This window comes from Centroberyx gerrardi, chromosome 12, assembly GCF_048128805.1.
Source record: "Centroberyx gerrardi isolate f3 chromosome 12, fCenGer3.hap1.cur.20231027, whole genome shotgun sequence".
Taxonomy (NCBI): Eukaryota; Metazoa; Chordata; class Actinopteri; order Beryciformes; family Berycidae; genus Centroberyx; species Centroberyx gerrardi.
This window is the reverse complement of record NC_136008.1, coordinates 3,128,848-3,153,249: the sequence shown is the minus strand read 5'-3', so window position 1 is coordinate 3,153,249 and position 24,402 is coordinate 3,128,848. Positions and strand designations below refer to the sequence as shown.

Here is a 24,402-nt window from a genome sequence, read left to right as displayed (position 1 = left end):
TCCTGCTTCTTTTTCACCTAAAACCAGGCCTGAAGTGCATCAATGGATTTACCAAACCAGTCGGACATACGTTCAGGTATCGCTTGCGGTCCTTTTCAGTGGAACCAGACAAGCTAAGCCACAAATGGCGTTGAGCCACTACAGCAGTCGCCATGCTTTCCCGATGGAGACAACGGAACAACGGGCCATGCGTAAAATGAAATCGCCCGTGAGACGAATTTCATGCAAAATGCATGAAATTAGTGTTATGTAACTGCTTACATTTCTTAGTATGCATCCCCGCGGGATAACGCATCATGTAGCTCCCCCAGCAATTCAGCTTGATAGGCTTGGAGCATGGTGACCATGTTGAGAGACCGAGCAGCCAGACCGCTGGAACGGTAAATTTTCTCCAGCTGCACGGCAGAGTGGCGGCATTGACAACTAGGGAGAGTTGGATTAGCTTCGGACACACCACTGTTTTCCCCGGGAGGGATTTTACTACCCACCAGCCCATTCCATGTCGATTTGAGCTCCTCCATGAAATCAGGAAAAATGGGCAGGCGATGTTTGACCGGGGTTGGGGTTTTAGGCAGATAGTTGTTGGATCTGGGCAACGCTTCATCCTCGCGACGAGGGAGAGCGTCACTATTCTCAAAAGTTATCTTGAGACCGTCAGCTGCAGTTTCTTCCAACTGCAACGACGGCTCAAGTTGTCCGGAGAATTCGGGATGTATGTCGAGTTTGCCCATCTCTGTATCAAGAGTCACGGTTCCAGACAGGAGAGGGTCCTGCTCCCCTGCAGTGTCACCGAATAGCCGAGCGAGGAAAGCCACCCTCCTCCCCAGTGTTGTCCTCCGGAGACGGCGACAATGAGCGCACAGTCCGGGTTGGGTAATGGCAGCTTTCGCATGGACCATGCCCAGACAAACAAGACAGGAAGCGTGGGTATCCTTTTCGGCTATGGTGTAGCCGCAGGAGTGCGGGCAGGGACACGAACTGCTCCGACTGACAGTCGACTTGTCCCTGAACCGCTTGGGAGCTATCTTACTCATCTCGCTACTCAGACTAAACAACGAGTAGAAGAATAGCTGTGGTAGTTTGTTAGCTCGAAGCAAAACACTTACAGACAACACCCAACGGTGGGAGCACGCTCAAGCTTGCAAACTATCTAACCGCTGGCTAGATAGTTCGCAAGCTAAGGCTTCTCTTCAAATCAGCGTGAGGGGTCAGCTCAGCGAGGTGAAGAGCAATTGAAGTGAAGGGGATGGGGAAGGTGACGCGGTGTATATACCTGGGGGGACGGGGCCTCCTACCATCCCCATCGGCCTATTAGAATAGCCGTGATTAAAAGGGTCTTCAGGTGGGTCTCGCGAGGATGCAATCCCCCATAGCTGTGTTGTACTGAGTGAACTGACTGAAAGGAAACATCCTGTTTCAACAGGAAATACATCACTTTAAGGAGGGAAGATGCTCTTTCATTGTCACTTAAAGTAACTAATACTTGAGTATTTTAGTGAACTGCTTTTACTTAAGTAATTCTGCTTCCCAATACTTTTACTCTGACTTGAGTACAAATTTAAGTGACATAGCAGTTCTCCTACCTGAATGAAATGTTTCAGTACTTCCTTCTTTCTTCTCCTCTCCTCTCCTACCATTCATTTTCTCTTCACTACACAGAGACAGAGCGGTAATAATCTGACTAATGTTTCCTGTTTCCTCTCCTCAGGGTTATCCAGGAGAAACAGGAGGCATCGGAGGCACCGGGCCCAAGGTACCAAGCTCTGATCATTTATTATACTACATGTGTAATGTCAGATATGTTTTGGATCATTATCTATATGAAAAAACAAGTATATACATGCAGTGTAGGTCACAGGCTGCATCTGCAGTTCAACAAAGAATGATTTTCTCTTTCATTTCATTTTATTAATCAGAAGAGGCTTAAAACTATTCAGTATTTCACAAGAAAAAAACAGAAAAATTAGAGAAAAATCAGATAAAAAACACATAATGACTGTATAGTAGAAATGCGTTTTTCCTATCCCATAAATCATCTCACAACCCCTGAAAATTACCTCGTGACCCCCTGGGAGGTCCCAACCCCCAGGTTGAGAAACACTTATGTACAGTATGGTTAGACTGATATATCCAGACGATATTGTCCTTTTATTAAATATCAGATATCATCACCTCAGATGTGATGGAGGTTCCTCCTGACCACAGAAAACCTGACAGGACATTTGATTTTCTTTTGCACATTTTATTTTTTCATTTAATTGCTCAATTATGTTTGTTTTTTGTAAATTAATTCTTCATTTAAAGGCAGTAATGCCTCCCAGAGTTTCCTTTTCCACTAAATAGGTCTGGTGGAACTCCCTGCCTTAAAGAGCTGCTAACGCTAAAAGCATTTCATTAGTCATGTGAAATTTCGTTTTTCCTGATGATGTCAGTAGCATGTGAATGCAGCGTCAGTCAGTGTTAGGAAGGAAGAAGGAGCAGCTCACACTCAGTCAAGTCAAGTCAAGTCAAGTCAAGTTTATTTATATAGCCCTTTATCACAAGCATGTCTCAGAGGACTTTACAGAGAATGTGTCTAGCTAGATTTAACTAAACACAATCAATGGTGAACAAAATTATATAGGACAAGCATAGCGAAAAACACAAGGTAGGCAAGAGCAGATTTTAGCAAGACAAACAATCTACCAATCTGCCTAACCTACCCGGCACCCCAGCCTTAGACCCTAATGCACACAAGGAAAAACTCCCAGGAAAAACCTTAGTAGGAAAACTTGGAGGAAACCTTGGGCGGGCTGAGGCAAATAGGGAGAGAAAATGAGGAGAAGGGTTATTTTCTTCATTGACTCCCATGTATTTTTGAATTGGACAATGGAGTTTTGTAGCACGTTTAAATGTTCCCACGGGTCTTCAAACTCACTGAACACAGAAATGACTGGAAACTCTCAGTTCAAGTAAGAAAACGACTGAAATTGCAGCTAGATGTTTTTTACCCTGAGAGACAGACTCTTTGGTAGAATGAAAATGACTGGAGGCTGTTAATATGTTGAACTGGACCGATTCCCTACTAGGCCGCATTAAATAAAGTGAGAAACTGAAGAGTAAGATTGAGTGATTTCAGGTGATGCACAGTGAAAACTGAAAGTGAGTCAAACATAAACACAACTGTCATCACACTCCACATGCTTCATTTGTTTATGGGAGCGTCCCAGCCGGGTGGGACTGACAGAAATATGTGAACTTCATGAACCGAATGAGCGGACGACAGCCACATGGACCACAGCCTGATACTGAACCGCGTCCCTCGAGCAGTGGGAGTTTTGTTCTGATCTAAAGAGGAATTCCCTGAAAACTTGTTCTGCAGAATTAGGATTTTTTCTATAATTTCCCCTGAGCCTCCGACCACAGCCCTTGAACTGGGAAGCCTCCGCACAAAGCCCCCCAATTTTTCTATAATTATAATTAAGTGTTTTCTGTTGTTTTCGGGGTTTTGATCTCTCTACATCAAGGAACATTTTCAAATTGCATTGCCTGAGATGTCCGAAAGAGCATTTTATGGACACATTTATTCATTAAACATCTATTTTTTTAAATTCCATAATTCTTAATATGTAATATTAGAAAGGGTGAACAGCAAGTACAGTTTTGTTTCTCACGCAGCTCAGTGACGTCCTGGTGGAGTGGAGTGCGTTTCCTCTCATCTTGGTGACTCATAACTCAAAACTCAAAATATGTGGGAAAATTTCAGGAAAATGTCTGTTTTTGCAGCATAACAGGCAACAGTTGATGTCTAACATGGAAAATGAAACCAAAACTGCAGAGATACAGACATGAATGTTGTGAATCATGAATCTTGATATCCAGACCAAACATGAAGAAATGAAAGTAAAACAAAAATTCAACATGTTGTGACTTCAGGTCACACACTGTCATCAGCTGTTCTTACTATTCTGTAGACTGTACACACACACACACACACACACACACACACCAATGTTATTATAGTGAAGTAAAACTAAAACTAAGATGAAAACTAGGTGTTAAAAACCTTAAAAAAACATAAACAGAGAAAAATAAAAAAAAACTAGACTGTGAAAAAACTACAACTGAACTAAACCGATCTTGTCTGCTTGTAAAAGTTACTAAAATAAAATAAAAATAGTGCAGGGTAAAAAAGAGATAGAATTTTTGGGCGAAGAATTTTGAAGTGACCCCAATTGAAAAAATGAATGTAAATAAATAACAAAATTATTTATGATTTATTGTTTGTTTTATGCAAACAAATACAAAATACCTGTTCTGAACTTCTATCATTACAAAAGTACCACCTCTACCAATAATACTAAAGCAATAATTGAATCTAAATAAAAACTAAACTAAAACTAAACATTTGTTAAAAATATGAATTAACTGGACTTGTCTGTCTCTTCTTCTGTGGTGTTAATACCAGTTAAGAACACATGAAGAAACAGCTGAATATGAGCATCAGTCCAGACTTTGTTCTGCTAGGCTTTCTGTCTCCTTCTACCCATAATCCCTTGTATTTCGGGGTGGTTTCCTGTAGTTGGAGTTGCAGTTCTCTTGTTAGAGGACTGAGACTCTCGGTGCCGTTATTTGGTGCCACCAGAGTTCAAAGGTCATCGTTCTCACCTGGACAAACCAGCTGAACTGAGGGAGGAAACACTGCAGAGTTCAGAGAAACCGATCAGAACATGCTGGCTGTTGAACGCAGCCTCGGCCTCGTGGGTCTCTGTAAAACCAAAATAAAGAATTTCATAATGTTACAGAGTAGTTTTGCCATCCAGCCGCTTCCTTCCTAAAAAGTGGAACATTCCCTCAGCTCATGTTCTTCTCTCTCTCTCTCTCTCTCTCTTTTTCTCTCTCTCTTTCTTTCTATCTGTCTCTCTTTCTTTCTATCTGTCTCTCTCTCTCTCCTTCTCTCTCTGTCTCTCTCTCTCTCTTTCTCTATCTGTCTCTCTGTCTCTCTCTCTCTGTCTCTCTCTGTCTCTCTCTGTCTCTCTCACTCTCAATTCAATTAAATTCTCTCTTTCTCTCTCTTTCTTTCTATCTGTCTCTGTCTCTCTCTCTCTGTCTCTCTCTGTCTCTCTCACTCTCTCAATTCAATTAAATTCTCTCTTTCTCTCTCTCTCTCTTTCTATCTGTCTCTCTGTCTCTGTCTCACTCTCTCTGTCTCTCTCTCTCTCTGTCTCTCTCACTCTCTCTCAATTCAATTCTCTCTCTCTCTCTCTCTTTCTCTCTGTCTCTCTTTCTATCTGTCTCTGTCTCTCTCTCTCTGTCTCTCTCACTCTCTCTCAATTCAATTCTCTCTCTCTCTCTCTCTTTCTCTCTGTCTCTCTCTCTCTGTCTCTCTCTGTCTCTCTCACTCTCAATTCAATTAAATTCTCTCTTTCTCTCTCTCTCTCTTTCTATCTGTCTCTGTCTCTGTCTCACTCTCTCTGTCTCTCTCTCTCTCTGTCTCTCTCACTCTCTCTCAATTCAATTCTCTCTCTCTCTCTCTTTCTCTCTCTCTCTCTCGCTCTCTCTTTTTCTCTCTCTCTCTCTCTCTCTCTCTCTCTCTCTCTCAGGGAACCAAAGGTCTGGACGGCCTGCCAGGCAGCGATGGTGAACCTGGAGAAGATGTGGGTGGATAATTGATCAGAAATTATAAATGATTTTGAATTAGTGATATACTGTATATATACGCGGTGTCATTTCAACGTTCCCCTGCTGTTTGTCTCCCCAGGGTGCTGTAGGAGTCCCGGGGGTGATGGGAGAGCCGGGAGTGTTTGGTGTCAAGGTAACGCCGAGGCTCTTCCCTCCGATGGCATCAGCACTACATGAACTTTATTCACCTTCACAGACATTCACATGTATTTTGATTTGTTGTTTTTTTTTAAAAAAATATAAGACAGTAAATGTATTGATGATGTGCGGTCTTGTCTCCAGGGCAGTAAGGGGGACCGTGGGGCGCGAGGCCGGCGGGGCAGAGTGGGAGCTGTGGTGAGTGTTCAGCAGGGCGACACACCGGCCCGTCACTGGAAGCTCACAGGTTTGAGTCCTACAGCGTACAGGTGTCACTGAGTCTCACCTGCTGACTCACTGATAGACTGTTTGAATGACAGCGGGCAGTAGAGCGAAAAAAACACAATTCTCCAGTCTCCTCTACCGGAGCAACAGATCATAGAATCACTGATTTGGGGGTTTTATCATGGAGGAAGAAACACAACCCAAGACACTACCAGAGCTACACAGAGCTTTAAGTTTTAAGGCTCAAACACAAAACTCAGCTGTGAGCTGCTGGTAGAGAGAGCAAGAGGTCAAAGGGCACAGGGAGCGTTACATCACTCTCTTCTCACTGCTGTGTAACACAAAGTTTGACAACAACTTGCAAGCTATCTACTTAGTGTTAGCTGCCCTGAAGAAACAAAGGAGATAATGTGTTATTATGTTTCATTTTTCTAACTGTATTGCATTATAGTTCATTTTTAACTCTCAACCTTGTTTCTATGCTTATGGTCCTTGGATCCCCTCAAGTTAGTGCCCCTCCCCCCCAGTTTAAAAAGTCCTAGAGTGCAGCTGAAGTTCTGAACCAGAGGATGAGGGTTCATGACGTCCCGCTGCGACAGGTTTATCACCTCATCCCAGATCTCTGCTCAGATAGAGACGTTTGAAGGCCTGTTTCCACTCTGACGCTGAAGCTGAGACAAAACACCAGACACACACTGCGGTGTGTGTGGGGAGACGCCCGCTGCCACCAAACTGCTGAAATAACTGAAAAAAGGCGCAGGTGTCCTGTGTGTTCTCAAATTTACAGTCTTACATTTTAGGCCGTCTAAAATGTAAGACTGTAAATTTGAGAACCTCAAACTATGACAACAACACCATGTGACCATTTACTTAAATTTCCCTCAGCTGTTTCATGCGGTCGATGGGAGTTTTCACACATCAGGTTTCATGTGGGTGGAAGTGACATTAGAATGAGGAAGAAGGAGGGAACGTCCCTGAGAAAAAACACAGTGATGAAACTCAACTCACATAACAACAACAACAGAAGAAGAAGAAGCTCTATCTACATGTTTTGATCCAAATACGATATGACATCTATCCCTGTGCAATCAGAGGTCACATGTGATGCATCATGGGACATCTGGAATGAAGCCTATTGCTGTTGTCAGATGAAAACCACGTATCTGAAGAATAAATATTTTCTCACAGACAGCCAGGTGTTTTTGAAGCGGAGTTTTATGAAACTAAAACAACATATAAACCACCAAGAAAAAAAAAACCCAAAACCTGCACAGACTAATTTGGTGAACAGCTGTATCAAAGCCTCCATTCAGTCTGCTGGTTTTTGGTGTTTACCTGTCTGGGATTAGACTATGTACAGCATGTAACATCTTAATGTGATTTCTCCATCAAAAGAAGGATATAAAATTTGTATCTGTATTGTGAAAATAAGCCTCAGATATCGTTATGATGCTGCTTTAATGATATGTAGCACAAATACACTCATATTTATGGTTTAGTTTGTTGTTTTTTTACCATAATTTTTTTCACCCCTGCTTATTAAATTAATATTTCAGTCGTCGCTGTTGAGTGAAAACCTCATAACTCCAATTTTGGTGATTTTCATTTCATTTTAAGGATCACATGAGGAAAGTCTCCGACCCTCTGGACTGATGAAACCTTTTAAAACCAGTTAGATGAACTCAAAACTGCCTTCAAACTGACATCAGAACAGTTTTTCAGTCTGAACAGTTGACATTTTGGAGATCGGAGGTTTCCACCCGACAGCAGCGACGCGTCTCACTGCTTCCTCATAGTTTTGCATCAGCTCTGTTTCTATTTTTACTCTGCTGTCTCTCATTCTGCTTCTGATGAAGCCTTACTGTCTTTAAGATGGATCGATGACATCGGTTCATTATCTGTGTATCTATTTGTCAATGTATCCATAACAGGGAACGCAAGGAGAGCGAGGAGACGCCGGAGTGCCGGGGAAACCAGGACCGAAGGGCCTGCAGGGCCAGCCTGTGTGTACACACACCACTCTGTCACATTACAACACGTTAAAACTGTTAGAACGAGGGTTAGACCGACAGATCAGAGTGATACACTACCTGTCACCAGTCTGGACCACCTGACAGTCCACAGTCTGGACCACCTGACTGAATGTTCTGTTCTTCATTCTCTTAAAGCCATTTTGATCTAAAGGCTTCTGCTTAAATGCTTGAAATGAGTTTCTTAGACAAATATAAATAGTGAAGTTGATCCTATGTATGAATTTCTTTCCAAAGCCTTTGCCTTTCCATCAAGGCAAAGGGCGGCTGCTTTAAAGAATCTAAAATATAAGATAGTTTTGATTTGTTTAACACTTTTTTGGTCGCTGCATAATTCCATTTGTGTTATTTCACAGTTTAGATGTCTTTACTATTATTCTAAAATGTGGAAAATATTAAAATATAGAAAAATGTGGTGTGTCCAAACGTTTGACTGGTAGTGTATATCAGGCCGATATTGGTCTTTTAATTAAATATCAGATATCATCTCCTCTGATATGATGCAGGTTCTCCTGACCACAGCTGCAGGAAAACAGGCTGGAAAACCTGACATGACATTTGATTTTCTTTAACTTTCTTTTTATTCATTCATTTAAAAGCAACTCTAAAAGAATTCCATTTGTTTTGTTTTGTAGGGGGCCAAAGGAGAGACGGGATCAGATGGTGACAAGGTAAGGTCTGATGGACATTTCCTCAACACAACTATGAAACTGTTTAAGATCAGAGGAGAAGATCTCTCTCTTGGCTTCAGCAGATAGAATTTTATTTTTTATTTTTTCAATTTTCTCTCCATCCATTAGTTTCTGTAGGTGTCACTCTCTTCTCTGTCTGTTCAGCCATGGTGGCTATCGCTGCTCATGCTAACTACCCAGTTCTTCTTCTGCTGTTGATTCCAAACAAACTGCAAATGGACATGATGCAGATTATTACTTTAATTGTATTGGCATAGAATAAAATGTAAAAAAAAATACATCGGTGCATTGGCCAGCGATGACAGGCCGTCAGGTTTAGTCAAACGTAAACACAGTTTGTCTTTTATTACAGTTTGTGTTTTTTGCCTTCTTTCTCTTACTCTCTTGTTATGAACTTTGTTTTTAGAAAAGTGCTTTATAAAGAAATTTTGTAACATCTACAGAGGTGTGACCAAGTCAGTCTCAAGTCTTGAGGCTCAAGTCTCAAGTCAAGTCTCAAGTCTAAATGTAGAACAGCAAGTCAAGTCAGAACAAATCAAGAGTCCAGTATCAATTTAATATCTTAAAGAAAACTAAATATCTAGGACTTTTCAATGCAATATGGTTTTAATAGGATAAAAACTTGGTAAGAGCATCATGAGTTTGATTTCTATAATCAGTTTCAACTTCAATAAATTCAATCATTCCATACAAATTCAGAAAACAGAATTTAAATTCAGTCGTCCGCTGGAACAAATCTCATCACTTTCAATCTAAGTCATTTACACAAACACAAGATCTCAAGTCAAGACTTTAGAAACCTTTTCAAGTCATCAAAGTACAAGTCAGAGTCAAGTCCCAAGTCACCAGAACCCAAGTCAAGTCAAGTCTCAAGTCTTCTCTTCATGCATCAAGTCAAGTCTCAAGTAATTAAAACTGTGACTCGAGTCCCCACCTCTGCATGTCTCTCATAAGGAGAATGACCTTTATGGATGTTGTTCATCATGTGGATCAGCTGCTGGTCTGGTTTTTGTCTCCTGACGCTCAGCTTCCTCTCATCACATGTCGGGTTTTTCTGCCCACAGGGTGCGTCGGGGAAAACGGGCATCAAAGGTGTGAAAGGAGAAAAGGTAAACCGGCTGGTTTCTGGGTAGAGACGCTGTTCTGTTTGTTACTTCACTTCCTGTTTCCACACCTGCCGGGTGTTTCTCACCAGTCTGTTCCTGGTTCCTCTTGCAGGGCGGCGTGGGCGAGCGCGGAGACAAAGGACAGGTGATCACTCTATTTTTAATTTCTTACCGTGACGTCATCGAAATACATACACACACACCCACACACACACACCCACACACACACACACACGTATCTGATTTGAATCTGTCCATTTGAAAACAAAGCGACACCTGCTCTTACAAAATGATTCACAGAACAAAGATAAAGATACAAAGATTAGTACAAAGATTTATTGTTTTTTTTACCTTTATTGTCCCGACAAGGAAATACGTTTTGCAGCCAGTAATAAGTAATAAAAGTAATAAAAAGTAATAAAGTAATACAAAAAATAGAATTATGTTTAATGATAAACTTCAGGTTCATGACTACTTCCCAGAATAAATTTATAGCATTTTTGTAAAAGAAGGATCAAGGTTCGAAATAAAGTTGAACCTAAAATAATCTTTGATCTTTGCCTGTTGTCATGAAGAACTGCAGACATGATCTGTTGTATAGTGAGTGAGCAAGTTTAAAACTCTGATTCTATACATGAAATAGAAAAAGAAATAGAAAACAGATAGGATCACATATTTCTATAAAAAAATACATAATAATTACTTAAATTACTTTTTGTTAGTTTAGCAGTTTGGCAGCTGAGACAAAAAGTTGATTTTGGACTCTGGTTGTAAGTCTGTAGATTCACTTCAGTCGTCCAGGTGGTAAGATGTCCAAAGAAAATAGAAACAAAATCCACTGGACTTCATTTTGATTGATTGATTGATTGATTGATTGATTGATTGATTGATTGATTGATTGATTGATTGAGTGATTGAAGCCTTTATTTAAACAGGTAAGTCCCATTGAGATCGAGATCTTATTTTCAAGAGAGAGCTGCATACAAACATAAATATTCCAAAAAACAAAAAATAAAACAGAATTGCAGGGCGTAAAACAAATTCGAAACAAATAATTTACAGTTACAAGACATTCCACATGCAAACATATTATGAAAGACTTTTAATTAAGAAAAACAAGAGCGATCCTTTATAATAATAAATAAGTTCAGTGGTTTTGTTTCTATTTTGAAATACTTTTTTGGACACTGGATGAAAGTGACTCCATCACTTCCACCTCACGCTTTCATATTCTCTCTATCTTTCCATCTCTCTTGCTTCTCTCTCTCTCCCTCCTCTCCTCCTTCCTCTCATCCCTCTCTCTCTCCCTCCTCATATCGATCCTCTCCCTCTCTCTCTCTCTCTCTCTCTCTCTCTCCCTCCAGCGTGGAGTGAAAGGTGCGGTCGGTCGTGATGGCGTCCCCGGCCCCGTGGGACCGCCCGGCATCCCGGGACCCAGGGGGAAGACCGGTCCCATCGGCGACCTGGGGGTCAAAGGTCGAGCGGGGCCCAAGGGAGCTCAAGGTGGCCCTGTGAGTAGTAAAACAGTGGCAAATGACAAATGGTAGCTTGAAATTTAACAGGATCATATTTTTCCTTTCCTGTAATAGGATACAGCAAAGATAAAATAGATTATAAATAGTAGAGAAGAATGTAGCAAAAGATGGTAAACATGCCCAACCAAAAAATCAAATTTCAATACTAGAACATGTTAACAGGATTCCCACAGGCCTCGAAAATCCCTGAAAGTTACTGGATTTGAGAAGAATCAAATAAGGCCTTAAAGGTTTTGGAAGATGAATGGATGGCCATGGAAGTGGTCCTCACCTCGCTCCCATCCACACTTCACATCCTGAGGAAAACCTGTGATGCAGATTTGTGTTGAAACAGCATCAGGTTTAAAATAAAGGACTTCAGCAGGATTTCTTCTCTTGACAAGATCATGAATGAAAAATAAGCCTTCTGTATCTAATTTTGATAATACTTTAGATTAGGGAACACATATTAGCTATTAATAAATTGCGTATTAACATGCATATTAGTAGTGTATTGGTACATTATTAATCAAATCTTTTATTAGCACTTTATTCTGCACTATTCTACTGTTCTATAAGTAAACCCCATAAACTGGGTTTCCCCTCAACAGCCTCCTAATGAGAGTTTATAGCAGTAAGGCAGTAAGGAAGTTGTTGCACATGAATTGGGCTTTTAGTAAGTTTCACTCAGTATGGAGCTAATAAAGTGGGAAATTATCAGGAAGGAAAACCCATAGTTAATAGTTAACATGTTCCCTAATCTAAAGTATTAACCTACTTTTGACCAATGTCCATGGACCATGTCTTACCACAACACATGCCAATACTGCTTCCTTGAATTTCACCAAAGACCAAAGAGTACAGCAATTACAAATTTGCAAATAAACTCCCGCACACTGTCTCATACTTACAAACCTTCTAATGACCTTCAGGTGTGTTATGACAATCTTATTTATTCTTGTTTTATTGCCAGTAGAGCACTTTGTAACAATTTTGTAATTAAAATTGAGTTTTTACCGCAGATTAAGTGATTGATTGACATTCAAGATTGTTCTTGATCAGTGACATTATGTCAAAACAAGGACTAATCTGCTTTATTTCAAGACATTTTCACTTTTGAAGACATTTTTTCATCAAACTGTTCTTGAATCATCAAACATCTACTCTCATTGCTAGATTTTGCCATGTGTTTTAATCAAAACACGATTTTACAACTTGATACAAGATTAAATGACTTGTCAAGCTGGGTTTTTTTGCAGTGTAGCCAGGAAGATGAACTGACTGATTTGCTGACTGGTTGGTCCTGCTCAGGGTCCTGGTCTGACAGATGAGCAGGTGCTGCAGCTCTGCAGAGGAGTGGTGACCGCCCAGATCTCCCAGTACGCTTCCTCCATCCGGGCCAAGTGTTCGCAGGGCTGCCCCATCAACAACAGGACCCTGATCGGGCCCCCGGGGACCAAAGGGCCGTCCGGACCGGCAGGCAAACCGGTGAGTCACACAGCCGCATCAACCAAACTCACAGGTTTCTGAAGTGATGCAGCAGCGGCCTAAAGGTTAGAGAGACGGGTCTGTGACCAGCAGGTCGCTACCTTTGATTCTCCGGACAACCTGGGAAAATGTGTGCGGGGATAGTGAATATTGTTCTCATTTGTAGTGTTGTCACAATCACTGAAATTTCAATACCACTTCAATTCCTTAGGGGAAAAAAAAGAATGGGGAGCACTGCTGGGATATACATGGTTAAAAATGAATTATAAAAGAATGAGTAGAATCCAAAAAGCAAGAGGACCAAGGCACTCCCTCCCTTAACAAGACAAGATTAACACGACTAAGAGTCTAACAGCCCCGCGACGCTTAATTCTGTGGAAGCGTCTCTACCAGGCATCGAACTCGGGTCTTCTTATTGAGAGTCTGCAATCTAACTTTGACCCACGTGACCTAAAGTGGCGAACAGAGCAACCGACCGACCGACAACGCGATCCTTAGAGCCCCTGCTGTCGTGGGGCTAAAAATGTCTTTATTAGTATGGCATGTTTCTGCTGAACATTAAAATAACTCTGACGTGTTTCAGCCACAACACTCCCTGACGAAGGCATGAGAAAGAGCGCCTTGGTCCTCTTGCTTTTTTGGATACGACTTCAATTCTGTTGCAAAAGACTGAATTCAATACTGAATTTTATAAACGTTCAATACTTCCACCAAATGTGTCCCGCAAGCTGAAATTCCGCTTCAGCATCACCTCCGTGGGGTGTAAAAGTGCGGGTTGGAGTAGTTAGAGAAGGAAGAAGGTTTTCTTGTTTGCCGTGGTATCGTAGTGGTATCGAAATTTTAGATATTGAACTTAGTATTGGTGTTGAAGACAAAATATTGGTATCGTGACAACACAGTCGAGGTGCCTTTGAGCAAGGCTTCGACTGCTCCGGTGTGTAACTGTATGGATGTGAAGGAGGACGGGGTGAAAAAAAGCAGCCGCTGCCTGGATAAGAAATGGTTACCAACAAACAGAAGCTTAGAGGTGGATGAAGCTCAAGCGTTGGGGGTCTTTGCCCTTATTTTTCTTTCCACTTGCCTCGATCCATCAGGGCAAAGCCGGGAAGGCCGGCGCCAAGGGAGCGAGGGGTGTTCAGGGAGACAGAGGAGTGGAGGGTCAGAAGGGAGCGCAGGGCGACAGAGGTAAGTTCAGACTTTTGATGAAAAATGGTCCCACCTTGGACACTTCAACAACTGGCAGGTAGTGAACTCAAGAACTCAAGTCTTTCCTTCAATGGGCCAGCAGTGCAAGTCTTCCCTTTACTGTACCTGATTCTTTCTTAATGTTTGTCCTGTTCACAGTTGTTGTTCCTGTTCAAGATGCTATAGAAATATAGAAAGTGCCAAGAAATAAGCCACAGAAACATCAGTTAGAAGCTTATAATTTTGCCGTTCAATCTACAGTAACAAATTTGAGCGGCGCTCTAGTAAAGTCCCAGTGTTTCCCACAAGTTCTTGGTGTTTTTCTTGACAGGTTCAAAGGGACCCAAAGGAGGCAGAGGGGATCTTGGTAAAGGCCTCCCAGGACACGATGGACACCAAGGCCTCAGAGGTATGAAGCTGTTCCCACTGACACTGATAACTCCAAACTCCCCAAGATGTCAGAAGTTGTTGGAAACCAAATTTGTCTGTTGATCCTCTTTTACTTCTACTTGAGAGGGACATTTTTTCCACCCTGCATTTCACAGTTTCCTCAGGGGAAATGGATTGAATTTTTACTACTTTTCCCCACTGGTTGATACTTAACGTTATCATGTTCTGATTTCCTCTCTCCAGGTTTGCCGGGTCACCCAGGAGAACCCAAGCCCGGCATGGAGGGTCCCCGCGGCCCCCGTGGCTTCCCCGGTCCGGTGGGTCCAACCGGCATGGCCGGGATCGCAGGAGTGCCGGGATTTTGCGAGGCGCGAGACTGCAGCATTCATGCGCCGGTGATGCGCAAAGAGCAAGGCCTGGTGAAGAGACCCCACAGCACCAAGATCTAAACCCAGCCACGGAGCTTAGGATGGGCGACAAGGGCTGCTCGGAGCTTAGGGGGTTTGGAGATTCGTGTCGTGGCAACTTGGTTCATTTCATTGATATTCTGGTTGACTTGGGAATTGGGTTTGAACGGGAACGTGCTTATCATGTTTATGGCAATGGTCTGATTCAATTCTTACATTGACTAGTGTTGAAATGGAGGTGGGCCCAGTACAGTTCCATGGGGCGCTCTGCTGTTGGACAGGTTTGGTGAGAAACGGTGGACTCTGTACAGAGATGAAGCCAGCAAAGAGGACTTTCCATCTGAGCCAGTCAAGGCTTCAAGTGAACTTTTAACATCTCACAGTTTTTATACTTCTGCAAGGCCAAAACTCTATATCACTTTTTTTCCAGACACAATTGAGTCTAATGTATAAAATTTGAGAAAGAGACTAAATGATCCCCCAGTCTGTCAGGCTTTTGTTTTTGTTTCTGGTTCCAAAGTCACTACAAAAAAATAAATTAAAATAAAAAATGCAATGTAAATATTTTGTAAAGTATCTCAAATACATGTACTGTGTTCTGAAATATGTTTCAGATAAATGGTCTCTGACATTTTTTAATTTGAGTCCTCAGTTTGTCAGTCATCACATTTTAAAGTTGTGCTTTTCATTCACAATGTTAATTTCTAAAACAACATCCTCCAACATCATCATCATTCCTATCACTTACATTTTAAGTTGAATGACTTCTTGACTCTGCAAACACACGCAGACACTTAGGATTTGGAATCAAGTCTCTATAGCCGTTAGTTTCATAGTAATGGCTAAAAAATGCTAATCGTCTAGTTCACCATGCACCAAAATCTCATCAGCTGTTTCTTGGCCAAAGGTGTATCTATCTGCCAAACTTAATCCGTTCATACGGTTTTGAGATATCCTGCTGACAGACAAACACGTCTGCTACTGACGTGCATCCACGACACAGTGTTGTTTAGTATGATTACTCTGCTGCATGTGTTGTTTGAGATTCCATCGATGGACTGACAGAGAGACAGGTGTAAGAATAGATACACAATTAATCCCCAGGGAACAAGTTTCAACTAAGATACAGCGTAGTTAGCAAAGGTTGATGGCCCTTACGTTAGAGCTCCACTACCAGCATCGTGTCGTGTCGCCATCAGCGCTGCGTCAACATGACGTTCTCCCTGCTCCACAGAGCGCGTTGATGGATACACCAGAAAACAATCAATTCAACTTCATTTCAATGAGGGAGAACGCGTGCGTCAGCCATCGAGAATTTAACCTCAGTGATTTTTTAGCTTGGACGCAGCCATTTGACGCAACGCAACGCGAGCAGTGGAGCATCTTTCAGTGCTAGTAAAGGAATCATTCCTTCAATTGGCTGATGGCTGTAGTGGAGCGGGGCCGTTATTCATCAAGCTATCATGGAAAAGACTGCAGAATCTACCATGAAAATGATATTAAGACATTTGCCACGTCTGATTCATGAAACTTTCTTACAGCACCAAAAAAACCCAATTACATACATTGATAAATCAGACAAAGCCGTTGATTGAGCACCGTGTGAAAACAATTGACTGTTTGCATATGACACACCAAAAATGTTAAAAAGGAAGACTTGCCATTAAGGTCCTCCAGTAGTGTGAGCTTTGCCATGGTTACCGGGCTTCACCATAGGCATTGGCCTAAAGCGCACATCATCCAATCATCCAATTATACTCTGTGCCTCCATAGAGAGCCTATGCGTCTGCCGAGACGTTTGATGCAAAAAAAATCCACATTAAGTATTGAATATTACATTCCAAAACTTAAATGTGGTAAGATAAATGTGATTTCTCTCATCATCTCATCCTCTCTGGCTGAAGGTGTGTTGATCAGTGAGACCAGCTGCTGTAGTGTTGAGAAAACCTGCAGACACATGGCTGTCAATGCCACATTATTTTAGTGTATAGTGATAACATTTGAACACAAATCTTCTTGAATGCATTAAAATAATTTCTAGTTCATCTTCTAGATAAAATATAGGGGTTTCACTGCTACCGCTACACATTTTACTATCAAATTCATTATCACACAACATGTAGGAATTTCAATCATTTTAATGAATTGTGAGACCGACTGCAGAAAAAGGGTTAGAGAACTTTTTTTTATTGCTTTAGAATGAGAGCAGCGAAAGATCATGGAGGTTACAGCTTACTTTTGGTATTCACTGGATAAATAACACTTAACAGTACCGAAAATATATTAAAAATATAAAAAACAAACAAAAAAAAAATAGTAGCATATACAATCAATCTGTCATATATAGTTGATCAGATATTTACAAAAAAATCAGTCTATTCTATTCAATACAGTGTTCTGGTTACAGCGCTCATAACCCCTCCTGATATGTTGTCACAAGTTTAGGATACTAAAAGTAAAATGGTTTTGGTCACAAGTACAAACCAGGACACAAACAGGTAATGTCAGTGATATGAATGAAATACAGTACAGTACATTGCACTTGGTGCTGAAACCCTCTGGGCCCCGTCTCCCAGTCTTTCTACTGCTATAGCGACATAAATGGCAGTGTATGATCAAAATTCTCAACGTGTCACTTAAAGGGGCAATAAGTAAGACTTTTCTGATTGTTGATCGATACCAATAACTCATCGATTACTTGGCCAGCTGCTAGTTTAATGGCGTTCAAAAATTTTCTGACCTGTACTCTGTTTTAGTATAAAAACTCTCACTATGGTGAATTATCGTAATTTTGTGATTTTTAACCAATAGAGACAATAAAGTGCAAAACCCCAAACAGGATCAGATCTGCTAAACCTGAGATGATTGCCTCACTAGCTTGTGCTTTTACTGGCAGTAAACTTAATGTGTGTTTGGTCTGTCCAGACTCGCCAACAACACTCTTGGCACTCCCACATGTACGATACTTGGCTTACTACGCTCTCTGTGTCTGTGTGAGACACATTTTCATGATTGTAAACTCTCTTTCATTAAGTTTGTCCTAAAGAAGGAAAGACAGGACTGGATCTGTGAAACGGGGCCCAAACACTCTGGCAGCCATATTGGAGGTCCACCGCTGTTGTGTTTCTGTCTGTCTCAACAGAATTGAACAGACTGTGAATTGTCTGTTTTTGACTGAACTGATCATTTCATCATTGATCCATCTGATTGATTTAGTGTTTAGATAATGTCAGCTTATTAGCTAGCTAACCATAGTATCTGGTCAGCTAACATCACTGTCTTGTTGTTAACACATCTGATTAGCACACTAGCTAACGTATCTAGTAGCAGCTAGCGTTAGCATGTTCACATTAACATCAGTGTGTTTGCCGGCTAGTTAGCTAGCTAACAGTTTGTTCAGGTTAACTGAGCTGAGTCTTCTCAAGCTACAACTCAGAGTGTTTTGGAGTAGAGACTAGGGCTAAAGACAAGACAGTTTACTGTGTCACAGTAACCAAATCCACCTTATCACACTATTCACTTTTACTGAGAACATTACTGAATGGATCTACAGCCACACCACAACAAGCTGATCAGCTCTCTGTCTCTACATTGGCTGTTATATAAATCCACTACGTGTGTACAGTGAATTCTCCAGTGGACCTCCATGGCGCCAGATGTGTTTGTGAGGATATTAATGACACAACTGCAAAGTCTCAATTGACATTTTGCACCTCTAATAAAACATGGTGCATTGTGCATAGTATTAAAATGAATGTAGCATTCCATAATCTTTAATCAGCAAGAAGCTTTGTATTTTCAGCCCTGAGGGTCATATTTAAGCCACTAAGTGTTTTTGGAGGCGTTAACGCTGTTGTGTGAGTGTCGGTTCTGACCTGCTGACCTGAGCGCTCGAGCATACTGCATGTGGAAACCGGACCGACATTTGGCAGGAGACGTTTAGTTTGATGCTATTATGTATTTTAAGGAGTGGCAATGCTAGGGCGCATAAACGGACGAGATTATTGAAATGGATCACTCCCAACGATTTACAGTACTAAACTAAAACAATTTCCCTTTAACTGTGTGCGGTATTTAATGCCCAGAGGAAGCACGGACTGACTTGTCACCCTGAGAAAGCTTTGGCTGCTGGGTTTCTTGTTCAAAGGCACAACATGCAGAGAGGACAACAAATAAGAGAGAGACAATTACTCTATTTCAAATGTCAGAGGAGAAGATTAAAAATATTTTAGCTGCCAAATAATACTGGTGTTATTTTATCACAGCTTGACAAAATGAACTCAGGTATTCTAATGGAAAAATTGTGACTGTCTTGATTTGCGTTAGTGGGCTTAATAAATCAGTCGCTAACCTGAAGAAAGCAGCGCTTGTCATGTTTTTGTGCACAGAAGTAGTTAGTGCACCTCTTAAATAAGTAAATCCAGCCTTAAGAAACATGAGATGAGTGTATACGCTTTCAACTACTGTCTGAACTGAGGGGAAAAACTTCAGTAAACATAACATTCACATGATACAATGCCCTAGGTTGTAGATGCCGTGCGTGTAATTATACCAACAAAGATGAAAGTATTTGGAGATGAACGAAACGGAGATGAAACATGTTTTCTGCTCTACTTGTTTTTCCTCTAAAGAAATGTTACAGATATGGAAGTACTGGAATGTGCTTTTCATGTGCGGTACAATCATTTAATCTCTGTATGGTAATTATAATACTATTTTGTGTAACAGTAAATGCACCAGAGACGAAAACTGGGGTGCGCCATTTCAGGCTTCTTTGGCAGGAGATTTGAATTTGATCATTTTCCTTCATAAATTAGAAGTACAGCCAGTAGACCAGCAGGAATATTAAATGTTAAGATTTTATAATTCATTCCTATGTTTCATGGTCACATTATGTAATAAATAGAATAAATATATGAATTACTTAATAATATATAATAAATAATAACAAATTTCACTAGTAACACTGTCTGCATGACACTGCATGGCGAGGCAGAAAACCATATTCCCTAATTTCCTAAGTTTGTTTATGTTTTTCATTGTTCCTCAGTTTGGAAATCTCTTTTTATATACACACACACACACACACACACACACACACACAGGTATATACGTCTATATAGAACAGTTATCCAGGAATACAGTGCAAAGGCCAGTGTGAAAATGCCTACAAACTGTCATTGCATATGAGAGAGATACCCGTACCATAAGCAGCAGCTTCACTATTTTCTACTATATGAAATGCAAAGCAGCCCAACATATAATAACAGCACCAACCAGACTGAGATTCATTCACGAAGGTAAACGCTCCGAGATCAAACTGGGAGATTCTTGTGAACTGCAGTGTGTCTGGCTCTTCCCACGCAACGGACAATCCCAACGATCACCAGAACCAGCAGCAGACAGCCTAAGGGTATCAGCAGCACTACAACAAAGAGAAGGAAAAAAAAACAGTGAAAATTACTTCACACACTCCAAAAAAAAACATAAGACACACTCTCTACCTTTAAAGGAAAAATCCCTCCTAAAACACAAATGTTTCAGCGGTGTAAAACAAACCTGACGTTTACCATTGTAAACGTCAGGTTTTGGTGTCAGTCCCTCAGAATCAAAGAGCGAGGGCTTCTTTCTAGAGCCGCCATTTTGCACCGAGAGACGTTCAACAATCATACAGGGAGAAATCCATCGTAGAAGAGGAGAGAGACCAGTTTCTCCAGCCAGGTTGGTGTGTGTTGAAGCGGTGCTTGTTCTCTTACTTCTTGTTCTCTCTTACTATGACTATCGCTCTCACTCCCTCCAATTTCAGGCACGTTTTCTGAGGGTTGACGAAAGGCATTCTGGGAAATGTAGGAAATCACTAACTGCAGTAGAAGTAGACGAGGCAGTTGAGGGAAAGTGGGTTCACCAAAAAAGCGAATTACAAAACCTCACAGACGGATGAGATCTAACAGTGCAGGAGGATCTGAGGGGGATTTTGGGTAAATGTAATGAGGATTCATTGCCACAAATCAACCTGATGGTCCGTACCATAACGCTCACGCTGATGTGCAGTTTCAGTCTTGTTTGGTGCAGCAGCCTTGATGTGGTTGGCATCAGTGCAAGTTTCACCATAGAAGAAGATCCTCTTCTCCTCTGCTGCACCCAGCTCCTACAGAAGAAAAAATGAAATGAAAGAAAATCAGACCTGGATCAAAGAGTATCTGCAGATACTCACCCCATCAGGGTGAAACAAGACCCTGAGGCTTCTCGCTGTACTTTATCCCTTACATATGACAGACCAGTGGTTCCCAACCCAGTCCTCAAGTTCCCCCCCGTCCTGCAAGTTTTTGTTCCAGCTCTACTCTTGCACACCTGATCCAATTAATGGCTTAATGCTGATTGGTTGAGCAGTAGAAACACATCTACCTGAACAGGGCTAATGCTGCATTCCATTGTACTCAGAGCTCGGAGAAAAACGACTTCCAACACGGAAAAGTGCAACAGAACGGTCGTTCAAGTCGGAATTCCCATTTGGAGATTTGGGCAAGACTCATTCCGCCCGAGTTCTCCGACAGAAACGCATTTAGATCGGAAGTCGGTAATTCCAACTCAGAACTATCGACTTCCAATGGAATGCAGCATAACATCAAAGTGTGTAGGCCTTAATTGATCAGGTGTGCAAGAGCAGAGCTGGGACAGAAGCTGGCAGGACAGGCGGAGCTACTGAAACACTGTGACAGTACACATTACAACTACAGTCAAAGTTAAGTTGAATATTGAGATTTGGGTAACTTACATTGTGACAAACGATGGTGACGTTTACTTCAACACATCGGTCCAGAGTGATGCTTCCTGGCAACAAGGTCTTGCAAGGAGTCTGACACCCCTCAGGAATACGTTCGAAGCCGGCAAAGGGCTGCAACAAGGAAACACCACAACAACAAAAAGTCACTTTCTGAGTCCTAAACAAGCTTTTCAATTTACATGTAAAGAGTTTTACTCAAAAATGAGATATCCACCATTGAAAAAAACAAACACGACACATTGGAAAGGCCTCCTGCTTTGTTTAGATAAGAACCATCTGTAAAATTAAGACATTTCTATTGTTGAGGACTCCGGAGAAAGTAATTCATGATTTTATTTCCTCTTACTTGGACTACTTCACCGCTCTTTATTCCTGTCTCAATCAAAATAGAATTTAATTTGGACAAAATGGGCAAACCTACAGCGCTCAGTTAGTGGGGTTGGGACGCTCTACTCTGCTGCAGCCCCACTTTGTGTTTTAGGTTGATAAGATGATTGGATTTTTACATAAAAACCTTAATGCAGCTTTAAGATTTTGCCGGTCACTTGTAAAGCCTGTATAAGTTTGGTACCCAGTTACATCTCTAACATCTTAACCCTCTGTCAGCCTCAGATCCGTGGGCAGGACCTTCTGCTCGTTCCTAAATCTAGACTTCAGACTAAAGGAGAACGGGACTCCACCGTCGGGACTCCTTCTCTTTGGAAAGCAGAAACGCTGTCGTCATTTTTATATCACTTCTCAGGATCTATTTTTATTTTCTGCACGCAGGCTTTCACATAATGATGTTTCTTTCCACTATTGCTTCCTTATTTTTGCTGTTGTCTTCCTCTTTTTTTCATAACCATGTCAATGACTGTGGAGCTGTTTTGTTTTAAAAAACTGCTACTAGAGATGCTGAATGATGAACTTCAGATAATGATCCCCCCCCCCCCCCCCATAGTGGATATACAGCATTTTGGAGTAGAGCTCCTGGTATAATTTGTCACTGTTGTCATCATGCAGGACAGATGATGATGATATTTGTCTTGGTCACCTCGGCATCGATGGTCCAAACGTGGTCACAGCGCGGGTCGAAGGGGAGTGCAGGCGGTCGGCTGCCACAGCAGGAGTAAGACTCTCTCTCCTCCACCACACAGCCAACTCCTGCACAGACTGAGGGAAGCAAATACAAAGAGTGTCATTTTCAGATTGATGGATTGGTTGTGTTTGCTCGTTTAGTACTCTATGAACCAGTAATCTCTTAAAATAACATGCATTAATTTGCCCCTTAATTCATGCAAAATTTAAAATTGATCAAGGTAGTTATTAATGGAGGAGACCCCATCAAAAACCCCTTAAACAACCCTTAATTTTTGACTCCTTACTTTCTAATTTAATGTAAATTTCGTGGAGACAGGAACTTTCCATTAATAACTCATTAATAACCCTGTAAACCTGCACAAAAGGCATAAAAAAAAACCCTTAATTACTAGTGTCTCCACGAATCAACCCATGAATAAATCCCTTAAAACCACATGATACTAACCTTACTTTATTAAAGCTATGTTATGTTTAATGGATAATAAATGTTTATTTCAGTGATAATATTAAGGGCTAGTAAATGAGGCGTGCAAACAGCCTTGTGTAAACTGGGAATTTCCTAACCTGATAATCAGTAGCCTATCCCTGCATTAGCCTGGGGAAACCACCTAGGCCTACAGAAGAATTGCAGGGGACTCCCGCAGCTAAATGCTTCCACTTTCCCTTTAGATGATGTAATCATTATGTGATCGTTAGCATTAGCTTTAGGCTACCCACAATAAACAAATAAACACTGTATCTTACATTTCTGACAGCCCCTGTCTGTTTCTGATGGGATTCAGTAGTTCCATGCTGCTGCCGGTTGTTTTGTTGTGTGTCTGTTTCCGCTACATCCGAAACAGACACATGCTCTCGCTTGTACCAAAACAAACGCCACACACAATCTGGTAATTTAATGTTGCCTTCCTTATCGGCTAACGTCCATACATGGTAGAGCAGGACTTAAGACCTCTTACGAATCTTTAGGACCCCATCTTTAATTCGGCACATATCGAATAGACCAAACAGCACTTATTATTATTTATTTTTTTTATAAATCTCAACCTTTAGGATCGGTTCGCCTGTTAAATCCCTCTATCGACTGCGAGTCGTGGAGCGGGAGCGACCCATGTGAACTACTTCTAAAGATTGGAATTGTATTGTAATAAATTCTGCTTGCTGGATCTTATATGTGCCGAATTTGCCAGTAGACACTACTTATTAATAAAAGATCTTAAGCCTTACCTTAACAGGTATCTATGTTTGCCGATAAGCAACGGGACATTGAATTGCCAGATTTTTGAATGGAGTTTGCCCCAATGTCTGCATTCGAGAGGACGGACCAACTACGTATGTCAGGGTATATCTAGCATGTAGAAAAACAGAATAAGAATCAATACACTGTTTATCATGGCGTGTATTAAAGGCATAGGCTACTCACCATATGCGAAAATAAGCAAGGGTAGACTCATTTCCTTCATCTTCCATGGAACTACAATGGTCACGTTTATTGTCTATTGTTTGGTGTTCCCTTCAGGAATTGCTCTTGAGAAATTTTTCTGTTTATTGTCCCCCCCAACAGTGAAATGAAAATCCGCCCTTGATTAAGGGCTGTCCCGTATATGTCAATCCAATATGATGAATTCACACACCTCCAATCCTCGATCCGCCCTCACGATTTCCGACACGCTGCCGTTTCGGTTTCAGGCTATAAATGGTATGA

At 41.3% G+C, this 24,402-nt stretch overlaps 1 protein-coding gene across 1 annotated transcript in view; it reads left to right on the top strand.

The window, feature by feature from the left end:
- The window catches only part of LOC139923224 (uncharacterized), a 36,594-nt gene extending 21,177 nt beyond the window's left edge, over positions 1 to 15,417 (top strand). Inside the window, exons 14-26 of the mRNA XM_071913948.2 lie at positions 1,709 to 1,753; positions 5,583 to 5,636; positions 5,741 to 5,794; positions 5,944 to 5,997; positions 7,956 to 8,027; positions 8,690 to 8,725; positions 9,811 to 9,855; positions 9,965 to 9,997; positions 11,217 to 11,363; positions 12,678 to 12,854; positions 13,949 to 14,039; positions 14,371 to 14,448; positions 14,673 to 15,417. Coding sequence (XP_071770049.1) covers positions 1,709 to 1,753; positions 5,583 to 5,636; positions 5,741 to 5,794; positions 5,944 to 5,997; positions 7,956 to 8,027; positions 8,690 to 8,725; positions 9,811 to 9,855; positions 9,965 to 9,997; positions 11,217 to 11,363; positions 12,678 to 12,854; positions 13,949 to 14,039; positions 14,371 to 14,448; positions 14,673 to 14,878 — 1,092 coding nt within the window. The 3' untranslated portion in view covers positions 14,879 to 15,417. The remainder of the gene's footprint in view (positions 1 to 1,708; positions 1,754 to 5,582; positions 5,637 to 5,740; positions 5,795 to 5,943; positions 5,998 to 7,955; positions 8,028 to 8,689; positions 8,726 to 9,810; positions 9,856 to 9,964; positions 9,998 to 11,216; positions 11,364 to 12,677; positions 12,855 to 13,948; positions 14,040 to 14,370; positions 14,449 to 14,672) is intronic.
- The last annotated feature ends 8,985 nt before the right edge of the window (positions 15,418 to 24,402 follow it).